The sequence below is a fragment of the Haematobia irritans genome, chromosome 3, assembly GCF_050003625.1.
Source record: "Haematobia irritans isolate KBUSLIRL chromosome 3, ASM5000362v1, whole genome shotgun sequence".
Lineage (NCBI taxonomy): Eukaryota > Metazoa > Arthropoda > Insecta > Diptera > Muscidae > Haematobia > Haematobia irritans.
The window spans coordinates 161182978-161203974 of NC_134399.1; the positions used below are offsets into that span (position 1 = coordinate 161182978).

At 33.8% G+C, this 20997-nt stretch overlaps 1 protein-coding gene across 1 annotated transcript in view; it reads left to right on the top strand.

Annotated features, from left to right (window-relative positions):
• LOC142230640 (uncharacterized) overlaps positions 1-20997 on the top strand; it is a 151780-nt gene that overhangs the window by 11443 nt on the left and 119340 nt on the right. Inside the window, exon 2 of the mRNA XM_075301281.1 lies at positions 14393-14780. Within this exon, the coding sequence (XP_075157396.1) occupies positions 14775-14780 (6 nt within the window). The 5' untranslated portion in view covers positions 14393-14774. The remainder of the gene's footprint in view (positions 1-14392; positions 14781-20997) is intronic.

The following is a 20997-nucleotide window of genomic DNA, read 5'->3' on the forward strand; positions in this document are numbered from 1 at the left end:
CTGTCTGTCTGTCTGTCTGTTGATGTATTTTTGTGTGCAAAGTACAGCTCGCAGTTTTAGTCCGATTGTCCTAAAATTTGGTATAGGGTCCTGTTTCGGCTCAAAGACGATCCCTATTGATTTTGGAAAAAATCGGTTCAGATTTAGATATAGCTGCCATATATATTTTTCGCCGATCTGGTCATAATTGGCGTGTATATCAACCGATCTTCCTCAAATTCCGTACATCCGAATATTTTATGGGTCTCGAAAAACTTACAAAATACCAGCCAAATCGGTTCAGATTTAGATATAGCTCTCATATATAGCTTTCGCCCGATTTACACTCATTTGCCCAAAGAGGCCAATTTTTAACTCCGATTTGGTTGAAATTTTGCACAGGGAGTAGAATTAGCATTGTAACTATGCGTGCCAAATTTGGTTGAAATCGGTTCAGATTTGGATATATCTCCCATATAAAGCTTTCGCCCGATTTACACTCATATGACCACAGAGGCCAATTTTTAACTCCGATTTAGTTGAAATTTTGCACAGGGAGTAGAATTAGCATTGAAACTATGCGTGCCAAATTTGGTTGAAATCGGTTCAGATTTGGATATATGTTCCATATATAGCTTTCGCCCGATTTACACTCATATGACCACAGAGGCCAATTTTTTGCTCCGATTTAGTTGAAATTTTGCACAGGGAGTAGAATTAGCATTGTAGCTATGCGTGCCAAATTTGGTTGAAATCGGTTCAGATTTAGATATATCTCCCATATATAGCTTTCGCCCGATTTACACTCATATGACCACAGAGGCCAATTTTTAACTCCGATTTAATTGAAATTTTTACACAGAGAGTAGAATTAGCATTGTTGCTATGCGTGCCAAATTTGGTTGAAATCGGTTCAGATTTAGATATAGCTCCCATATATATGTTTTTCTGATTTCGACAAAAATGGTCAAAATACCAACAATTTCCTTGTAAAATCGCCACTGCTTAGTCGCAAAGTTGTAAAAATGACTCTAATTTTCCTAAACTTCTAATACATATATATCGAGCGATAAATCATAAATAAACTTTTGCAAAGTTTCCTTAAAATTGCTTCAGATTTAAATGTTTCCCATATTTTTTTACTAACATTGTGTTCCACCCTGGTGCATTAGCCAACTTAAATTTTGAGTCTATAGATTTTGTAAAAGTCTATCAAATTCTGTCCAAATCGAGTGATATTTAAATGTATGTATTTGGGACAAACCTTTATATATAGCCCCAACACATTTGACGGATGTGATATGGTATCGAAAATTTAGATCTACAAAGTGGTGCAGGGTATAATATAGTCGGCCCCGCCCGACTTTAGACTTTCCTTACTGGTTTTTTACTAACATTGTGTTCCACCCTAGTGCATTAGGCGACTTAAATTTTGAGTCTATAGATTTTGTAGAAGTCTATCAAATTCTGTCCAGATCGAGTGATATTTAAATGTATGTATTTGGGACAAACCTTTATATATAGCCCCCAACACATTTGACGGATGTGATATGGTATCGAAAATTTAGATCTACAAAGAGGTACAGGGTATAATATAGTCGGCCCCGCCCGACTTTAGACTTTCCTTACTTGTTTTTTACTAACATTGTGTTCCACCCTAGTCCATTAGCCGACTTAAATTTTGAGTCTATAGATTTTGTAAAAGTCTATCAAATTCTGTCCAGATCGAGTGATATTTAAATGTATGTATTTGGGACAAACCTTTATATATAGCCCCCAACACATTTGACGGATGTGATATGGTATCGAAAATTTAGATCTATAAAGTGGTGCAGGGTATAATATAGTCGGCCCCGCCCGACTTTAGACTTTCCTTACTTGTTTTCTATATACAAAATTTTCTGAATGCGGGCTATTATTGGTACATCTTCATGGTTTACCAGTATACTGATGAATGCAAAGTTACCGTGTTGCCCGCGTTGCCTAAATGTTTAAAGCATTAATTTTTTTAAATGTATTGTAGTTAGAAATAATAATTTTATTTACTCTATCAATATAACATATATGAGCATTTTAAAATAAAATATAATATTTGGCGAAAGCGACATTTATTTGCAATTTGGTTGTGGGTGCTATATAGGTTGGGTAATACAACCGAATGGACAAGGGAGTAGCGACCAATTTCATAGGTTGATACAACCATTTCCATATGTAGTATTAGTTGCAGCTCCCATAATTCGATTGAGTCGACCGAATCAGTTGGGTGACACAGCCACCAGCAGATAGTTGCTGCAACTGCCAAAATGAGGTTGGCAATAAATTCGGTTATCACAACCAATATGTTTTCTCTGTGTGCCTTCAGTTGATTTCGATTATGTCCAATATTTTCGAAATTAATTGCAGACAACTAAGTTCAAACGGGTCGAATCTCAGAGCGATAGAAGTGGGAAAAGATTCATAATTTTTACATGCAGAGAAAGAATATGATCACCTCACAACAGACGGACATAATGGTGGGTATAATGAAACGACAGGAAGAATGCAGGAACCATCTTCGAAACAATTTGTTCAAAATTGACTTGACGTGTTGAATGACTCTTCAATGACTAGAAAGACTAGAATTGTCTCGTTTGGCGTTAATCTTTTCTTGTCATGACAAACATTAAATCAATTTTACTTCTAAGAAAGATCAGCCTTAAAATTGAATCAAAATAGACTTAAATCCATATACAGCATTATATACAGCAGTGAGTTCTAGTAAATATATAATTTCAGGGGGTTTGATGACAGATATTCTCCCAAGCAAATCAGTTCAACCAGTAAGCTTCCCGAAGATAACAGGTTCGCTGATAAGTCCCCGGTCTGACACATAGATGGCGTCGCTAGTATTAAATGCATATTATTTTTATATAGTACCAACCTTCAAATGATTCGTGTCAAAATTTGACGTCTGTAAGTCAATTAGTTTGTGAGATAGAGCGTCTTTTGTGAAGCAACTTTTGTTATTGTGAAAAAATGGAAAAAAGGAATTTCGTGTTTTGATAAAATACTTTTTTCTGAAGGGAAAAAAACAGTGGAAGCAAAAACTTGGCTTGATAGTGAGTATCCGGACTCTGCCCCAGGGAAATCAACAATAATTGATTGGTATGCAAAATTCAAGCATGGTGAAATGAGCACGGAGGACGGTGAACGCAGTGGACGCCCGAAAGAGGTGGTTACCGACGAAAACATCAAAAGAATCCATAAAATGATTTTGAATGACCGTAAAATGAAGTTGATCGAGATAGCAGAGGCCTTAAAGATATCAAAGAAACGTGTTGGTCATATCATTCATCAATATTTGGATATGCGGAAGCTCTGTGCAAAATGGGTGTCGTGCGAGCTCACATTTGACCAAAAACAACAACGTGTTGATGATTCTGAGCGGTGTTTGCAGCTGTTAACTCGTAATACACCCCAGTTTTTCCGTCGATATGTGACAATGGATGAAATATGGCTCCATCACTACACTCCTGAGTCCAATCGACAGTCGGCTGAGTGGACAGCGACCGGTGAACCGTCTCCGAAGCGTGGAAAGACTCAAAAGTCCGCTGGCAAAGTAATGGCCTCTGTTTTTTGGGATGCGCATGGAATAATTTTTTATCGATTATCGTGAGAAGGGAAAAACCATCAACAGTGACTATTATATGGCGTTATTGGAGCGTTTGAAGGTCGAAATTGCGGCAAAACGGCCTCATATGAAGAAGAAGAAAAAAGTGTTGTTCCACCAAGACAACGCACCGTGCCATAAGTCATTGAGAACGATGGCAAAAATTCATGAATTGGTCTTCGAATTGCTTCCCCACCCACCGTATTCTCCAGATCTGGCCCCCAGCGACTTTTTCTTGTTCTCAGACCTCAAAAGGATGCTCGTAGGGAAAAAATTTGGCTGCAATGAAGAGGTGATCCCCGAAACTGAGGCCTATTTTGAGACAAAACCGAAGGAGTACTACCAAAATGGTATCAAAAAATTGGAAGGTCGTTTTAATCGTTGTATCGCTCTTGAAGGGAATTATGTTGAATAATAAAAATGAATTTTGACAAAAAATGTGTTTTTCTTTGTTAGACCGGGGACTTATCAGCCAACCTGTTAAATTGAAAGATTCTGCTTTTGAAGACTAGATCAGACTCTGGATTTATAAGAACCAATTTTGTTTGAGTTTTAGAGAAATCGTAAACATATCGTTTAAATGATGAAATTACGCCTTGTTTTGAAATCTTAAATCAATCTAAATAATTGCAGATTTACCGCAATTATTTAAATCTTTACGAGGAGTAAAATTTGGAAATTCATGATCAGTACGTGAGCTATACACTGAAAGAAGAGTTTTCTTTTCTGAGGAACGAAATGTTAGACAAGCAATGTTTTCTTTTGACACTAATAAATTTTCTTTTAAAATAAATTAAAAATTTTAGAGACAATTGTTGAATCGGTTATCAAAAATTGGGATTAATTTGCTTTAAATAAAAACAAGTATATACGGGCGTAAGTTCGGCCAGGCCGAATCTTATGTACCCTCCACCATGCGTAGAAACTTCTACAATACGTTGTGGTATCTTAAAACTTCTTAACATCGTTTTCTAAATTGTCAGTTAGTCCATACGTGGTATATATTAGACAAAAAAGGTATGTATAGGTAAGTCTACAAATAATTACGAATCGATATGGACTTTTGCACGGTACGTAGAGAGCCAGAATTGAAATATGGGGGTCGCTTATATGGGGGCTATATACAATTATGAACTTGATATGGACTAATTTTTGTGTGATTGGGGATCGATTTATCTGAGCTATATATAACTATAGACCGATATGGACCTAGTTAGGCATGGTTGTTAACGGCCATATACTAAAATACCAAAAATAAAGTACCAAATTTCAACTCACTCGAATGAAATTTGATCCACCAAGAGGCTCCAAAACCAAATCTCGGGATCGGTTTATATGGGGGCTATATATGATTATGGACTGATATGAACCAATTCCTGCATGGTTGTTGGATACCATATACTAACATCACGTACCAAATTTCAACCGGATCGGATCGGATGCTTCTCCAAAAAGCACCGGAGGTCAAATCTGGGGATCGGTTTATATGGGGGCTATATATAATTATGGACTGATATGAACCAATTCCTGCATAATTGTTGGATACCATATACTAACATCACGTACCAAATTTCAACCGAATCGGATGAATTTTGCTTTTCCAAGGGGCTCTGGAGGTCAAATCTGGGGATCGGTTTATATGGGGGCTATATATAATTATGGACCGATTTCGACCAATTTTTGCATGGTTGTTAGAGACCATATACTAACACCATGTACCAAATTTCAGCCGGATCGGATGAAATTTGCTTCTCTTAGAGACTCCACAAGCCAAATCGGGGGATCGGTTTATAGGGGGGCTATATATAATTATTGACCGATGTGGACCAATTTTTGCATGGTTCTTAGAAACCATATACTTACACCATATACCAAATTTCAGCCGGATCGGATGAAATTTGCTTCTCCTAGAGGCTCCGCAAGCCAAATCGGTAGATCGGTTTATATGGGGGCTATATATAATTATAAACCGATGTGGACCAATTTTTGCATGGTTGTTAGAGATCAATTACTGACACCATGTACCAAATTTCAGCCGGATCGGATGAAATTTGCTTCTCCTAGAGGCTCCGCAAGCCAAATCGGGGGATCGGTTTATATGGGGGCTATATATAATTATGAACCGATGTGGACCAATTGCATGGTTGTTAGAGATCAATTACTGACAACATGTACCAAATTTCAGCCGGATCGGATGAAATTTGCTTCTCTTAGAGGATCTGCAAGTCAAATTTGGGGGTCCGTTTATATGGGGGCTATACGTAAAAGTGGACCGATATGGTCCATTTTCAATACCATCCGACCTACATCGATAACAACTACTTGTGCCAAGTTTCAAGTCGGTAGCTTGTTTCGTTCGGAAGTTAGCGTGATTTCAACAGACGGACGGACGGACGGACGGACATGCTTAGATCGACTCAGAATTTCACCACGACCCAGAATATATATACTTTATGGGGTCTTAGAGCAATATTTCGATGTGTTACAAACGGAATGACAAAGTTAATATACCCCCATCCTATGATGGAGGGTATAATAAATAGTCACGAAATCAATGTACATGATTTTTATGCCCATGTAATGGTCTATACGTAACCTATAAAATACTTCCCTGCAAAAATATATCCCTGCAAAAAAGTAAATAAAAAAATTGAATGGTCAGGTACGTGATTTTCCCAATCATGTAATGGTCTCAAATGCTATCATTGAAATAATAGAACATGTTTGCGATATTTGAAAACCATTTACATGCTTATTGCCAACATATATTTTTCTCCGCTCAAAAATTATTTTTGAAAGACAAAATACATGGGTTTCGCGACAATTACCTGCTCTAGATAAGCATTAAATGGATGCGGCAAACATGTCCAAACATGTTTTTTTCTGTGCGTGTACTTTTAGCATTGCAATTCCTTTGATAAACTGTCAATAGATTGTTTTGCATATGGGCATTCGAAATTCTTATAGCTGGGTTATTTCAAATTAAAATCAATTCTTCAATCGTTTTACCATAAATGCCTTCATTATATCTGCAATGGATACTGTGGCTGTTCAATTGCCCTTAGCCTGCTTGGCATGGATTTATGCGTTTTGGCTCTGTATATTGTTGTTCCTCATTGACATTTCATAGACATCGAATCGACGAGATTGAGGAAGAAAGATTACTTAGTTTTTGTTTTTTTCTCCAGCATAACAACCTGCATAAGGAGCAACTTAAGCACCGAGAACCCCCTGTCATGCACCAGAAATTGCAGCTCTTGGATTATGCTCAAGTGCATCAATTACATCAATCACGTAAAATGCTACAAGCTTCAATCAAGTCCTCTTCAAGATGTAGATCGCATGCTGCTACAGAATCTCTGTTGTTGTTAAGCAGAGTTCCATTTAAACTGTGTATTTTCAAGCTTTGAGAGGAGAATCCATATACACACATCATTGAAGGAGAATAGCAGCATATTTAGTGTTAGAAATTGTATACAAATTAGCGATTTAACAATTGATCTTATTAATTTTTGGTAACAAAAATTGATTTTAGCACATTAAATACAATGTAGGGATATAAGAAAAAATGTAAAAAAAATTCCAATTACACATAAGGAAAGTCTAAAGTATGGCGAGGCTCATGTAGTTACATATATTTAAATTTAGACAACACTTTTTACACTTGTAGATCGGCTAAAGCTCTGGCACGGAGAATAATGTTAGCAAAAAACAAGTAAGGAAAGTCTAAAGTCGGGCGGTGCCGACTATATTATACCCTGCACCACTTTGTAGATCTAAATTTTCGATACCATATCACATCCGTCAAATGTGTTGGGTGCTATATATAAAGGTTTGTCCCAAATACATACATTTAAATATCACTCGATTTGGAGAGAATTTGATAGACTTTTACAAAATCTATAGATTTATTATTATTAAGTTGGCTAATGCACTAGGGTGGAACACAATTTTAGTAAATCTGAAGCAATTTTAAAGAAACTTCGCAAAAGTTTATTTATGATTTATAGCTCGATATATATGTATTAGAAGTTTAGGAAAATTAGAGTCATTTTTACAACTTTTTGACTAAGCAGTGGCGATTTTACAAGGAAAAGGTTGGTATTTTGACAATTTTTGTCGAAATCAGAAAAACATATATATGGGAGCTATATCTAAATCTGAACCGATGTCAACCAAATTTGGCACGCATAGCTACAGTGCTGATTCTACTCCCTGTACAAAATTTCAACTAAATCGGAGTAAAAAATTGGCCTCTGTGGTCATATGGGTGTAAATCGGGCGAAAGCTATATATGGGAGCTATATCTAAATCTGAACCGATTTCAATCAAATTTGGCACACTTGACTACACTACTAATTGTACTTCTAGTGCAAAATTTCAACCAAATTGGGGTAAAACTCTGGCTTCTGGGACCGTATTAGTCCATATCGGGCGAAGGATATATATGGGAGCTATATCTAAATCTTAACCGATTTCTTCCAAAATCAATAGGGTTCTATTCTGAGCCAAAGCACATACTTGTGCCAAATATGAAGTCGATTGGACTAAAACTGCGACCTAGACTTTGATTACAAAAATGTGTTCACGGACAGACGGACATCGCTATATCGTCTCAGGAGCCCACCCTGAGCATTTTTGCCAAAGACACCATGTGTATATCTCGTCTCCTTCTGTTCCACAGTGTGGCGCAGGGTATAATAAGTAAGGAAAAATTTCCAATTACACGTAAGAAAAGTCTAAAGTATGGCGAGGCTCATTTATATATATTTAAATCTGGACAACATTTTTACACTTCTATATCGGCTAAAGCTCTGGCACGGAGAATAATTTTAGCAAAAAATAAAAATATGGGAATCGCTTAAATCAAAAGTCTTTCTACAATCTTGTTGAATCTCGGGGGTAAAATATCGGTATTCTAACCCATATTTTGTTTGTTCCCCACATCGAAGAAACATGTAAAGGGTGATTCTTTTGAGGTTAGGATTTTCATGCATTAGTATTTGACAGATCACGTGGGATTTCAGACATGGTGTCAAAGAGAAAGATCCTCAGTATGCTTTGACATTTCATCATGAATAGACTTACTAACGAGCCACAACGTCGAATTTTCAGTGAATGGGCCCTAGAAAAGTTGGCAGAAAATCCGCTTTTTTATCGACAAATTTTGTTCAGCGATGAGGCTCATTTCTGGTTGAATGGCTACGTAAATAAGCAAAATTGCCGCATTTGGAGTGAAGAGCAACCAGAAGCCGTTCAAGAACTGCCCATGCATCCCGAAAAATGCACTGTTTGGTGTGGTTTGTACGCTGGTGGAATCATTGCACCGTATTTTTTCAAAGATGTTGTTGGACGCAACGTTACGGTGAATGGCGATCGCTATCGTTCGATGCTAACAAACTTTTTGTTGCCAAAACTGGAAGAACTGAACTTGGTTGACATGTGGTTTCAACAAGATGGCGCTACATGCCACACAGCTCGCGATTCTATGGCCATTTTGAGGGAAAACTTCGGAGAACAATTCATCTCAAGAAATGGACCGGTAAGTTGGCCACCAAGATCATGCGATTTGACGCCTTTAGACTATTTTTTGTGGGGCTACGTCAAGTCTAAAGTCTACAGAAATAAGCCAGCAACTATTCCAGCTTTGGAATACAACATTTCCGAAGAAATTCGGGCTATTCCGGCCGAAATGCTCGAAAAAGTTGCCCAAAATTGGACTTTCCGAATGGACCACCTAAGACGCAGCCGCGGTCAACATTTAAATGAAATTATCTTCAAAAAGTAAATGTCATGGACCAATCTAACGTTTCAAATAAAGAACCGATGAGATTTTGCAAATTTTATGCGTTTTTTTTTAAAAAAAGTTATCAAGCTCTTAACAAATCACCCTTTATATGGTGGCTCTAATTAAATCTGAACCGATATTGACCAAATTCGGCACACATTGCTAACATATTACTTTTAATTACTTTTATTAATTTACTCTCTGTGTAAAATTTAAGAATTTTCGGAGTGAAACTTTGGCCTCCGTGGTCATATGAATCTAAATCGGGCGAAAGATATTTATAGAAGCGATATTCAAATCTGTATCGATTTTGACCAATCAGGGCCTATCTTGTCTCCTTCTGGGTATTGCAAGCATACACTAAAACAAATAAGGAAAGTCTAAAGTCGAGCGGGGCCAACTATATTATACCCTTCACCACTATATATACCAACATTTTTGATATCATCTTAACACCTTCCTCGAATTGGTTAATGACCGGTACGGACCACAATGTTAGTAAATATTGGAAATATATAAATTGCATAAAATTTCGCAAATCTGCATTTATGGTTTATAGGTTGATATATACGAATTAGAGTATACACTCAAAAAAAAAGAGTTTACTTGGATCCAAAGATTTTGACCTTCCTTTAAGGATTTTGTACCAAATTTCAACTGACTCGGATGAAATTTGCTCCTCCAAAAGGCTCCAAAACCAAATCTCGGGATCGGTTTATATGGGGGCTATACATGATTATGGACTGATATGGACCACTTTTGGCATGGTTGTTAAATATCATATACTACCACCACGTACAAAATTTCAACCAGATCGGATGAATTTTGCTTCTCCGAAAGGCACCGGAGGTCAAATCTGGGGATCGGTTTATATGGGTGCTATATATAATTAAGGACTGATTTGAACCAATTCCTGCACGGTTGTTGAATACCATATACTAACATCACGTACCAAATTTCAACCGAATCGGATGAATTTTGCTCTTCGAAGGGGCTCCGGAGGTCAAATCTGGGGATCGGTTTATATGGGGCTATATATAATTAAGGACCGATTTCGACCAATTTTTGCAAGGCAATTAGAGACCGTATACTTACACCATGTACCAAATTTCAGCCGGACCGGATGAAATTTGCTTCTCTTAGAAGCTCCGCAAGCCAAATCGGGGGATCGGTTTATATGGGGGCTATATATAATTATTGACCGATGCGGACCAATTTTTGCGTGGTTGTTAGAGACCATATACTAACACCATGTACCAAATTTTATCCGGATCGGATGAAATTTGCTTCTCTTAGAGGGTCTGCAAGCCAAATTTGGGGGTCCTTTTATATGGGGGCTATATTTGCAATACCATCCGACCTACATCAATAACAACTACTTGTGCCAAGTTTGAAGTCGATAGCTTGTGTCGTTCGGAAGTTAGCGTGATTTCAACAGACGGGCGGACGGACGGACATGCTCAGATTGACTCAGAATTTCACCACGACCCAGAATATATATAAAGGGTGATTTGTTAAGAGCTTGATAACTTTTTTTAAAAAAAAAACGCCTAAAATTTGCAAAATCTCATCGGTTCTTTATTTGAAACGTTAGATTGGTCCATGACATTTACTTTTTGAAGATAATTTCATTTAAATGTTGACCGCGGCTGCGTCTTAGGTGGTCCATTCGGAAAGTCCAATTTTGGGCAACTTTTTCGAGCATTTCGGCCGGAATAGCCCGAATTTCTTCGGAAATGTTGTCTTCCAAAGCTGGAATAGTTGCTGGCTTATTTCTGTAGACTTTAGACTTGACGTAGCCCCACAAAAAATAGTCTAAAGGCGTCAAATCGCATGATCTTGGTGGCCAACTTACCGGTCCATTTCTTGAGATGAATTGTTCTCCGAAGTTTTCCCTCAAAATGGCCATAGAATCGCGAGCTGTGTGGCATGTAGCGCCATCTTGTTGAAACCACATGTCAACCAAGTTCAGTTCTTCCATTTTTGGCAACAAAAAGTTTGTTAGCATCGAACGATAGCGATCGCCATTCACCGTAACGTTGCGTCCAACAGCATCTTTGAAAAAATACGGTCCAATGATTCCACCAGCGTACAAACCACACCAAACAGTGCATTTTTCGGGATGCATGGGCAGTTCTTGAATGGCTTCTGGTTGCTCTTCACTCCAAATGCGGCAATTTTGCTTATTTACGTAGCCATTCAACCAGAAATGAGCCTCATCGCTGAACAAAATTTGTCGATAAAAAAGCGGATTTTCTGCCAACTTTTCTAGGGCCCATTCACTGAAAATTCGACGTTGTGGCAGATCGTAAGTCTATTCATGATGAAATGTCAAAGCATACTGAGCATCTTTCTCTTTGACACCATGTCTGAAATCCCACGTGATCTGTCAAATACCAATGCATGAAAATCCTAACCTCAAAAGAATCACCCTTTACTTTATGGGGTCTTAGAGCAATATTTCGATGTGTTACAAACGGAATGACAAAGTTAGTATACCCCCCATCCTATGGTGGAGGGTATTAAAATTTTTGAAGCAAGAATTATAAACTTTCTTTTAGGTAAAATGTCATTATTTTAAAGAATTTTGTCTTTAGCATTGCGTAAATTTCGAATCCAAAAATTTAAGATGCAAAATTTTAGGTCAATTTTTTTCAGTGTAGGTAAATTTGAATCATTTTTGCGAATTTTCGACTTAAAAGCGTCGATTTTACAAGAAACATGTGGGTATTTTGGCCATATATGCTAAAATCAGAAGAACATATATATGGGAGCTTTGTCTAATTCTGGGCCGACTTTGATAAAATTTGGCACACATTGCAAAAATTTTCAACCAAATTCGTTATGCATATTTATAATGTTACTCATACTCCTTGTGAAACATTTTACGTAACTCGGGGTAAAATTTTGGCCTCTGGGGCCATAAGAGTGTAAATCGGGCGAAGGCTATATATGGGAGCTATATCTAAATCTGAACCGATTTCACCAAAATCGTTACGCATATTTAGAATGTTAATTATATCGTATTTGAACCGAAAAAGAACCATATGCCAAATTTTAGGACGATCGGTCTTAAACTGCGAGCTGGACTTTGCACACAAACATACATCAACAGACAGACAAACAGACGGAAATCGCTAAATGGACTCAGAATTTGATTCTAAGCCGATCGGTATACTAAAAGAGGGGTCTATGACTACTCCTTCTCGGCATTACATACAAATGCACAAACTTATTATACCCCGTACCACAGTAGTGGTGAAGGGTATAATAAAGTTTACTCGGGTACAAAGATTTCCATAGAATTTTTTTTTAAATTTTATTTCTGTAGAAGATTTTCTCAAAATTTTATTTCTATAGAAGTTTTATCAATTTGGTTTCTATGGAAAATTTGGTCAACATTTTATTTCTATGGAAAATTTGGTCAACATTTTATTTCTATAGAAAATGTTCTCAAAATTTTATTTCTATAGATAATTTTCAAAATTTTATTTCTCTAGAAAATTTGGCCAAAATTTAATTTCTATATAACATTTGGTCAAAACTTTATTTCTATAGAAAATCTTGTCAATGTTTTATTTCGATTAAAAATTTGGTAAAAAAAAAATTTTCTGTAGAAGATTTTCGCAAACTTTTATTTCTATAGAAAATTTTTTAAATTTTATGTCTATAGAAAATTTTTTAAATTTTATGTCTATAGAAAATTTTTTAAATTTTACTTCTATAGAAAATTTAGTCACCATTTGATTTGGTTAAACTTTTATTTCTATAGATTTTTTTTCTCATAAGTTTATTTCTTTAGTTTATTTTCTATAAAGTTTATTTCTATAAAATATTTGGTCAACATTTTATTTCTATAGATAATTTTGTCAAATTTTTATAGAAAATTTGGTCAGAATTTTATTTCTATGGAGAATTTGGTCAAAGTTTTATTTTTATAAAAAATTTGGTCAAAATTTTATTTTTATAGAAAATTTGGTCAAAATTTTATTTTTATAGAAAATTTGGTCAAAATTTTATTTTTATAAAAAATTTGGTCAAATTTTTATTATATATAGAAATTTTTCTCATAATTTTATTTCAATAGAAAATTTGGACAAATTTTTATTTCAATAGAAACTTATGTAAAAATTTTAGTTCTATAGAAAATTTTCTCAAAATTTTATTTCTATAAAAAATTCGGTCAACATTTTTATTCTATAGAAAATTTTGTCAAAATTTTATTTATGTAAAAACTTTTGTCAAAATTTTATTTCAATACAAAATTTTGTCAAAATTTTATTTCGGTAGATAATTTTCTAGAAATTTTATTTCTGTAGAAGAACTCAAAATTTTATTCACATAGAAAATTTGGTAAATTTGATTTCTATAAAAAATTTGCTCAAAACTTTATTTTTATATAAATTTGTCTCTTAGTTGTAGAGGAATGTTGTGCAAAATCTACCAAAAGATCAGGAATTCTACCATTCTACTTATTGGGCAGTAAAAAGTCTACCATTTGTGGTAGAATTCTACTAACTGTGGCAACCGTTTAGCCAATTCGAACAAACCTAAACTGATTCTAAAATTTGGTAAAATTAAACCATTAGTTCGGATTCAAAATCTTTTATTGAAGGTAAAAATCGTTGTATATAAGTAAACATTTTTTGAGTGTTTGAAGTCATTTGAATGCATTAGTCTTACTGATTTGGTGATCTGTCTCACTTTCAAAATTTACCCTATAGTCAACCAACATCATTCAGTACATTCCGGGTGTGAGTGTTTGTTGAATTTCCCAACGTAAGTGTGCATGAATATCATCACAACCGTGCAAAAAGATTAAAGAAAATAATAACAATAATAAAAATAAATAAAAATACATATATATATATATTTTTTTTATATTTTGTACATGACTGTGTTCTGTTTTTCTTTAAATAAAATTTAATTGGATTTGTTAGGTTAATTGGCTTTTTGTTGTTTTTGTTCCATTAAAGCGACATCATCAACAGCGGGAATATCATCGTTGTACAACATTTGTGGATTCTGTTCTGTTCTGTTTGGTCACACTACGAGGGATTCTGGCGTGTCAACAACAGTGAAATCAGTTTGTCAACATTTGCTGGCAGCGAGTCGGCCATCAGCAAGAAGCAATTGCTGTGGCTGAGTGCCAGTAGGTAGCAACAAGCAGGGTTATAATACCATCACCATCACCACCACCACTACCAGCAACAGCCATAACAGCAATAATTACAACGACATTATCGTCAACACAGCCAGATCGCCAGTCAACATCCAACGGAAGGAGAATACTGCCAAGGGCAACATTTAAAAGTTTACCCAGTATAAATAAAGCAATAAGCTCTCAGCATCAGAAATATGCGGGTAAATATGAATTGCTCTTTTTTTGTTTCATACAAAATTTCAATATAATTTCTTTAAATTCGTGCATTTTATTTAGTTTTTTTTTTTTCTGAAAATTTATTTAAATGTGCGAGATAAGCAATTCATCATGCATGGTTAGTTTAAATTAGGTTAGGTGGCAGCCCGATGTATCAGGCTCACTTAGACTATTCAGTCCATTGTGATACCACATTGGTGAACTTCTCTCTGAGTGTTGCCCGATTCCATGTTAAGCTCAATGACAAGGGACCTCTTTTTTATAGCCGAGTCCGAACGGAGTTCCACATTGCAGTGAAACCACTTAGAGAAGCTTTGAAACCCTCAGAAATGTCACCAGCATTACTGAGGTGGGATAATCCACCGCTGAAAAACTTTTTGGTGTTCGGTCGAAGCAGGAATCGAACCCACGACCTTGTGTATGCAAGGCGGGCATGCTAACCATTGCACCACGGTGGCTCCTGTCATCATGCATAGAAAAAATAAAAAAATATTTCCCATTAAAAAGTTTGTTGAAGATATAAGTGCATATCGAGCGAATGATATATGTATATGGAAGCTATATCTAAATCTGAACCGATTCTGCTCCATGTGTCAACTTTCAAGTACATTTTGTCAAAATTTCGATTCTATAGAAACTTTTGTCAATATTTTATTTCTATAGAAAATTTTGTCCAAATTTTATTTCTATAGAAAATTTTGTCCAAATTTTATTTCTATAGAAAATTTTATCAACATTTTATTTCTATAGAAAACTTTATCAAAATTTTATTTCTATAGAATGTTTGTCAAAATTTTATTTCTATAGAAAATTTTGTCAAAATTTTATTTCTATAGAAAATTTTGTCAAAATTTTATTTCTTTAGACATTTTTGTCCAAATTTTATTTCTATAGAAAATATTGTCAAAATTGTATTTCTGTAGAAAATTTTGTCAAATTTTTATTTCTATAAAAAATATTTTCAAAATTTTATTTCTATAGAAAACTTTATTTTATTTATATGGAAGCTATATCTAAATCTGAACCGATTCTGCTCCTTGTGTCAAATTTCAATGACATTTTTTAGAAATTTTATTTCTATAGAAAATTTTGTCAAAATTTCGATTCTATAGAAAATTTTGTCAAAATTTCGATTCTATAGAAAATTTTGTCAAAATATAATTTCTATAAAAAAGTTTGTCAAAATTTTATTTCTATAGAATATTTTGTAAAAATTTTATTTCTATAGAAAATTTTGTCAAAATTTTATTTCTATAGACAATTTTGTAAAAATTAATTTCTAAGAAAATTTTGTTAAAATTTTATATCTATAGAAAATTTTGTCAAAATTTTATTTCTTAGAAAATTTTGTCAAAATTTTATTTCTTAGAAAATTTTGTCAAAATTTTATTTCTTAGAAAATTTTGTTAAAATTTTATTTCTAAAGAACATTTTGTCAAAATTGTATTTCTATAGAAAATTTTGTCAAAATTCTTTTCTAGGAAAATTTTGTTAAAATTTTATATCTATAGAAAATTTTGTCAAAATTTTATTTCTATAGCAAATTTTTTCAGAATTTTATATCTATAGAACATTTCGTCAAAATTTTATTTCTATAGAAAATTTGTCAAAATTTTATTTTTATCGAAAATTTTGTCAACATTTTATTTCTATAGAAAATTTTGTCAAAATTTTATTTCTACAAAAAATTTTGTAAAAATTTTATTTCTATAGAAAGTTTTGTCAAAATTTTTTTCTATGGAAAATTTTATCAAAATTTTAACCCTTTAGAAAATTTTATCGAAATTATTTTATATTATTTCTATAATTTATTTATATATATTTATATTTATTTTATATTATTTCTATAAAAATTTCCTCAAAATTTTATTTCTATAGAAAATAATCTCAAAATTTTATTTCTATAGAAAATAATCTCAAAATTTTATTTCTATAGAAAATTTTCTCAAAATTTGATTTCTATAGAAAATTTCCTCAAAATTTTATTTCTATAGAAAATTTTATCAAAATTTTATTTCTATAGAAAATTTTGTCAAAATTTTTTTCGTTGTTGTTTTTTGATTTCAGCTTAAAACCATGCATTGACTAAACTAAAAGTGTAGACCAACAGAGGAAAAGAATGTTTGTCAAATTTATTTGGGCAAAGCCCTATAGACTGCAAGATGGTTGGATGGACGCACGTTTCGGAATTACCACATTCCTCATCAGCATCATCTACTTGCAGCAAAACTATCAACCAATTATCAGAACAAATTCAGGCAGTTCATTAAACCCAACAATGAACCACACTTGAACTTGAAACCCAGCCAACTGCACTCAAATCGATGATTTGACAGTGGCATAGGAAAAGGGATATGTTTGTACGAATTTATTTCGGCATAAGCCGGCTATCATGCAAAACCTTTTTTTCAAAAAGTTCAAGTGTGGTTCATTGGTGGGTTTAATAAACAGCCTGTATTTATTCTCATAATTGGTTGATATAGAAAATTTTGTTAAAATTTTATTTCTTAGAAGATTTTGTCAACATTTTATTTCCATAGAAAAGTTTGTCAAAATTTTATTTCTATCGAAAATTTTGCACAATTTTATTTCTATGTAAAATTTTGTCAAAATTTTATTTCTATAGAAAATTTTGTTAATATTTTATTTCTATTAAAAATTTTGTCAAAATTTTATTTCTATAAAAAATTTTGTCAAAATTTTATTTCTATAGAAAATTTTGTCAAAATTTCATTCCTATAAAAAATTTTGTCAAAATTTTATTTCTATAGAAAATTTTCTCAAAATTTCATTCCTATATAAAATTTTGTCAAAATTTAATTTCTGTAGAAAATTTTGTCAAAATTTTATTTCTATAGAAAATTGTGTCAAAATTTTATTTCTATAGATAATTTTATCAAAATTTTATTTCTATAGAAAATTGTGTCAACAATTTATTTCTATTAAAAATTTTGTCAACATTTTATTTCTGTGGAAAATTTTGTCAACATTTTATTTCTATAGAAAATTTTGTCAAAATTTTATTTCTATAGAAAATGTTGTCAACATTTATATATAGGGAACATTAGTGACGTACCTCACAGTTGAATAGGAATATTTTGTAAAATCTACCAAAACGTAAAGAATTCTACCAATCTACGAAAGAAAGAAATTTGCTTTGATGCAAAATTTCTTTTCGGAGGAAAAAAATATTTTTTCTATATATACTCACAATCAGTATAAAATTTCAAAGCCATTATTATAAATCTGTAATGTGCTGTATTACGATCTCAATAATCTTTTAAGAATTATGAAATATGATGCAAATCGATGTCTCTGAAATAACCAATATATGGATATATCCTAATTTCCACTTGGATAAACATAACATAAACATGTTGGCTATTAATGGAGAGAGCTTTGTCCGTTTGCATATGTTGGTGGTACATACACACACACACACACACTTACTCATAATAAAGCTTATAATACCACTCTTGTGAAAGATGATTTAATATTTATTTAAGTTTAACCCAGTCTTCCTTTGGCTACATTTCCATTGTCATAATACACACGTTGTTAGTAATATTTATTAATAACACACAATTAAATAAATGAACATCATAATAAATAATAATTTATTACCATTCTAAATTTGTTTATATTAACAAAACTCGGCCTTACTGTAAGTTCATATATAATGGAGTTGAAAAAAATGATTATGTGTTATTAATGTAGTCCTTGACTAAGGAGGGTTAAGGTTTATGAAGGGCATGCGATAAATTTTACCGTAATGGAGGAAATTGCTATATAGATCATCTGCTCCTACACCAGTTATTGGTTGACAATATTTTATCTTTTCGAGAATAAATTGGGTTGTTTTCCAAATAATTTTCAGGGACCATCGACAGGGACAACGAACAGTGGGCTATAAATATTAAGTTTTTTTTTGTTGAGTTGACACATATTCAGGCTGTATTTCTATTTTACCAACAAGTTGACAACTTAATTTTAACAAAAGTTTTTGAATTTGATATTTTAATGTCAACACAGACAGCCGGTTATACAGAAAAAATATTTTTCTGATTTAATCACGAAATTAATTGATCAAATTACTTTTTTAATTGAAACTTCTTCAATCATGATGAATTATAGTTTCAATCACAAAATTAATTAGAAATAAGAAATATACTTGATTAAAATATGAATTGATTTATTCGGTACTTTAAATTATTTTTTTTAATCGGTATAATTTAATTGATTTACATGAGTTTATACATTCTTAGGATTTTCAAAAAAAAAAAGTTTATTGGATTGAAATATTTTGACCTTACACTAAGGGTTTTTGTATTGATTCAATGCCAAAGATTCGGCTTTAAAGCCATCTGGCTTTAAATTTAGAATTAATAAAATTAAAATTAACTGAAAACAAGTACATACGGCCGCAAGTTCGGCCAGGCCGAATCTTATGTACCCACCACCATGGATTGCGTAGAAACTTCTACGAAAGACTGTGATTTAGTCCATACATGGTATATATTAGACAAAAAAGTTATGTATAGTTAAGTCTACAAATAATTACGAATCGATATGGACTTTTTGTACGTAGAGAGCCAGAATTGAAATATGGGGGTCGCTTATATGGGGGCTATATACAATTATGAACTTGATATGGACCAATTTTTGTGTGATTGGGGATCGATTTATCTGAGGGCCATATATAACTATAGACCGATATGGACCTAGTTAGGCATGGTTGTTAACGACCCTATACTAGCACAATGTACCAAATTTCAACTCACTCGGATGAAATTTGCTTCTCCAAGAGGTTCCAAAACCAAATCACTGGATCGGTTTATATGGGGCTATGTACGATTATGGACTGATATGGACCACTTTTGGCATGGTTGTTAAATATCATATACTACCACCACGTACCAAATTTCAAGCAGATCGGATGAATTTTGCTTCTCCAAAAGGCACCGGAGGTGAAATCTGGGGATCGGTTTATATGGGAGCTATATATAATTATGAACCGATGTGGACCAATTTTTGCATGGTTGCTAAAGACCATATACTAACATCACGTACAAAATTTCAGCCGGATCGGATGAAATGTGCTTCTCTTAGCGGCCTCGCAAGCCAAATCGGGGGATCGGTTTATATGGGGGCTATATATAATTATGGACCGATGTGGACCAATTTTTGCATGATTGTTAGAGACCATATACTGACACCCTGTACCAAATTTTAGTCGGATCGGATGAAATTTGCTTCTCTTAGGGGCCTCGCAAGCCAAATCGGGGGATCGGTTTATATGGGGGCTATATATAATTATAGACCGATGTGGACCAATTTTTGCATGGTTGTTAGAGACCATATACTAACACCATGTACCAAATTTCAGCCGGATCGGATGAAATTTGCTTCTCTTAGAGGTCTCGCAAGCCAAATTTTGGGGTCCGTTTATATGGGGGCTATACGTAAAAGTGGACCGATATGGCCCATTTGCAATACCATCCGACCTACATCAATAACAACTACTTGTGCCAAGTTTCAAGTCGATAGCTTGTTTCGTTCGGAAGTTAGCGTGATTTCAACAGACGGACGGACGGACGGACGGACGGACGGACATGCTCAGATCGACTCAGAATTTCACCACGACCCAGAATATATATACTTTATGGGGTCTTAGAGCAATATTTCGATGTGTTACAAACGGAATGACAAAGTTAATATACCCCCCATCCTATGGTGGTGGGTATAAAAACAAGTTAAATACCCACCACCATGAACAAAATGTTATAGTTTCCTTTGAAATTTCAGAGGGGTGTGAAGACAGAAATTCTCCTAAGCAGAGCAGTTCAACTGGTACACTTCCCGAAGATAAATTTGAAGATTGTACCTATAAAGACTATATCAGATTCTGGATTTCTAAGAACCATTTTTGTTTGAGTTTTAGAGGAATCATTAACATCTCTTGTAAGTGTGCAAGAAAATTATGAAAAACGCCTTGATTTGAGATCTAAAATCTGTAGATTTTCACCCCCATTATTTAAATGAATACGAGAAGTAAAATCTGGAAATTTTACATTCAGTTTCAAGCAAGTTTCATGATCAGTGCGCCTTCTATATCCTCAAGAAGTGAAATCGGTCTATATGGAGGCCTTACCAAATGGACCGATAAAAACTAAATCCGATTCTTTTTTTTTTGGTGAGTCT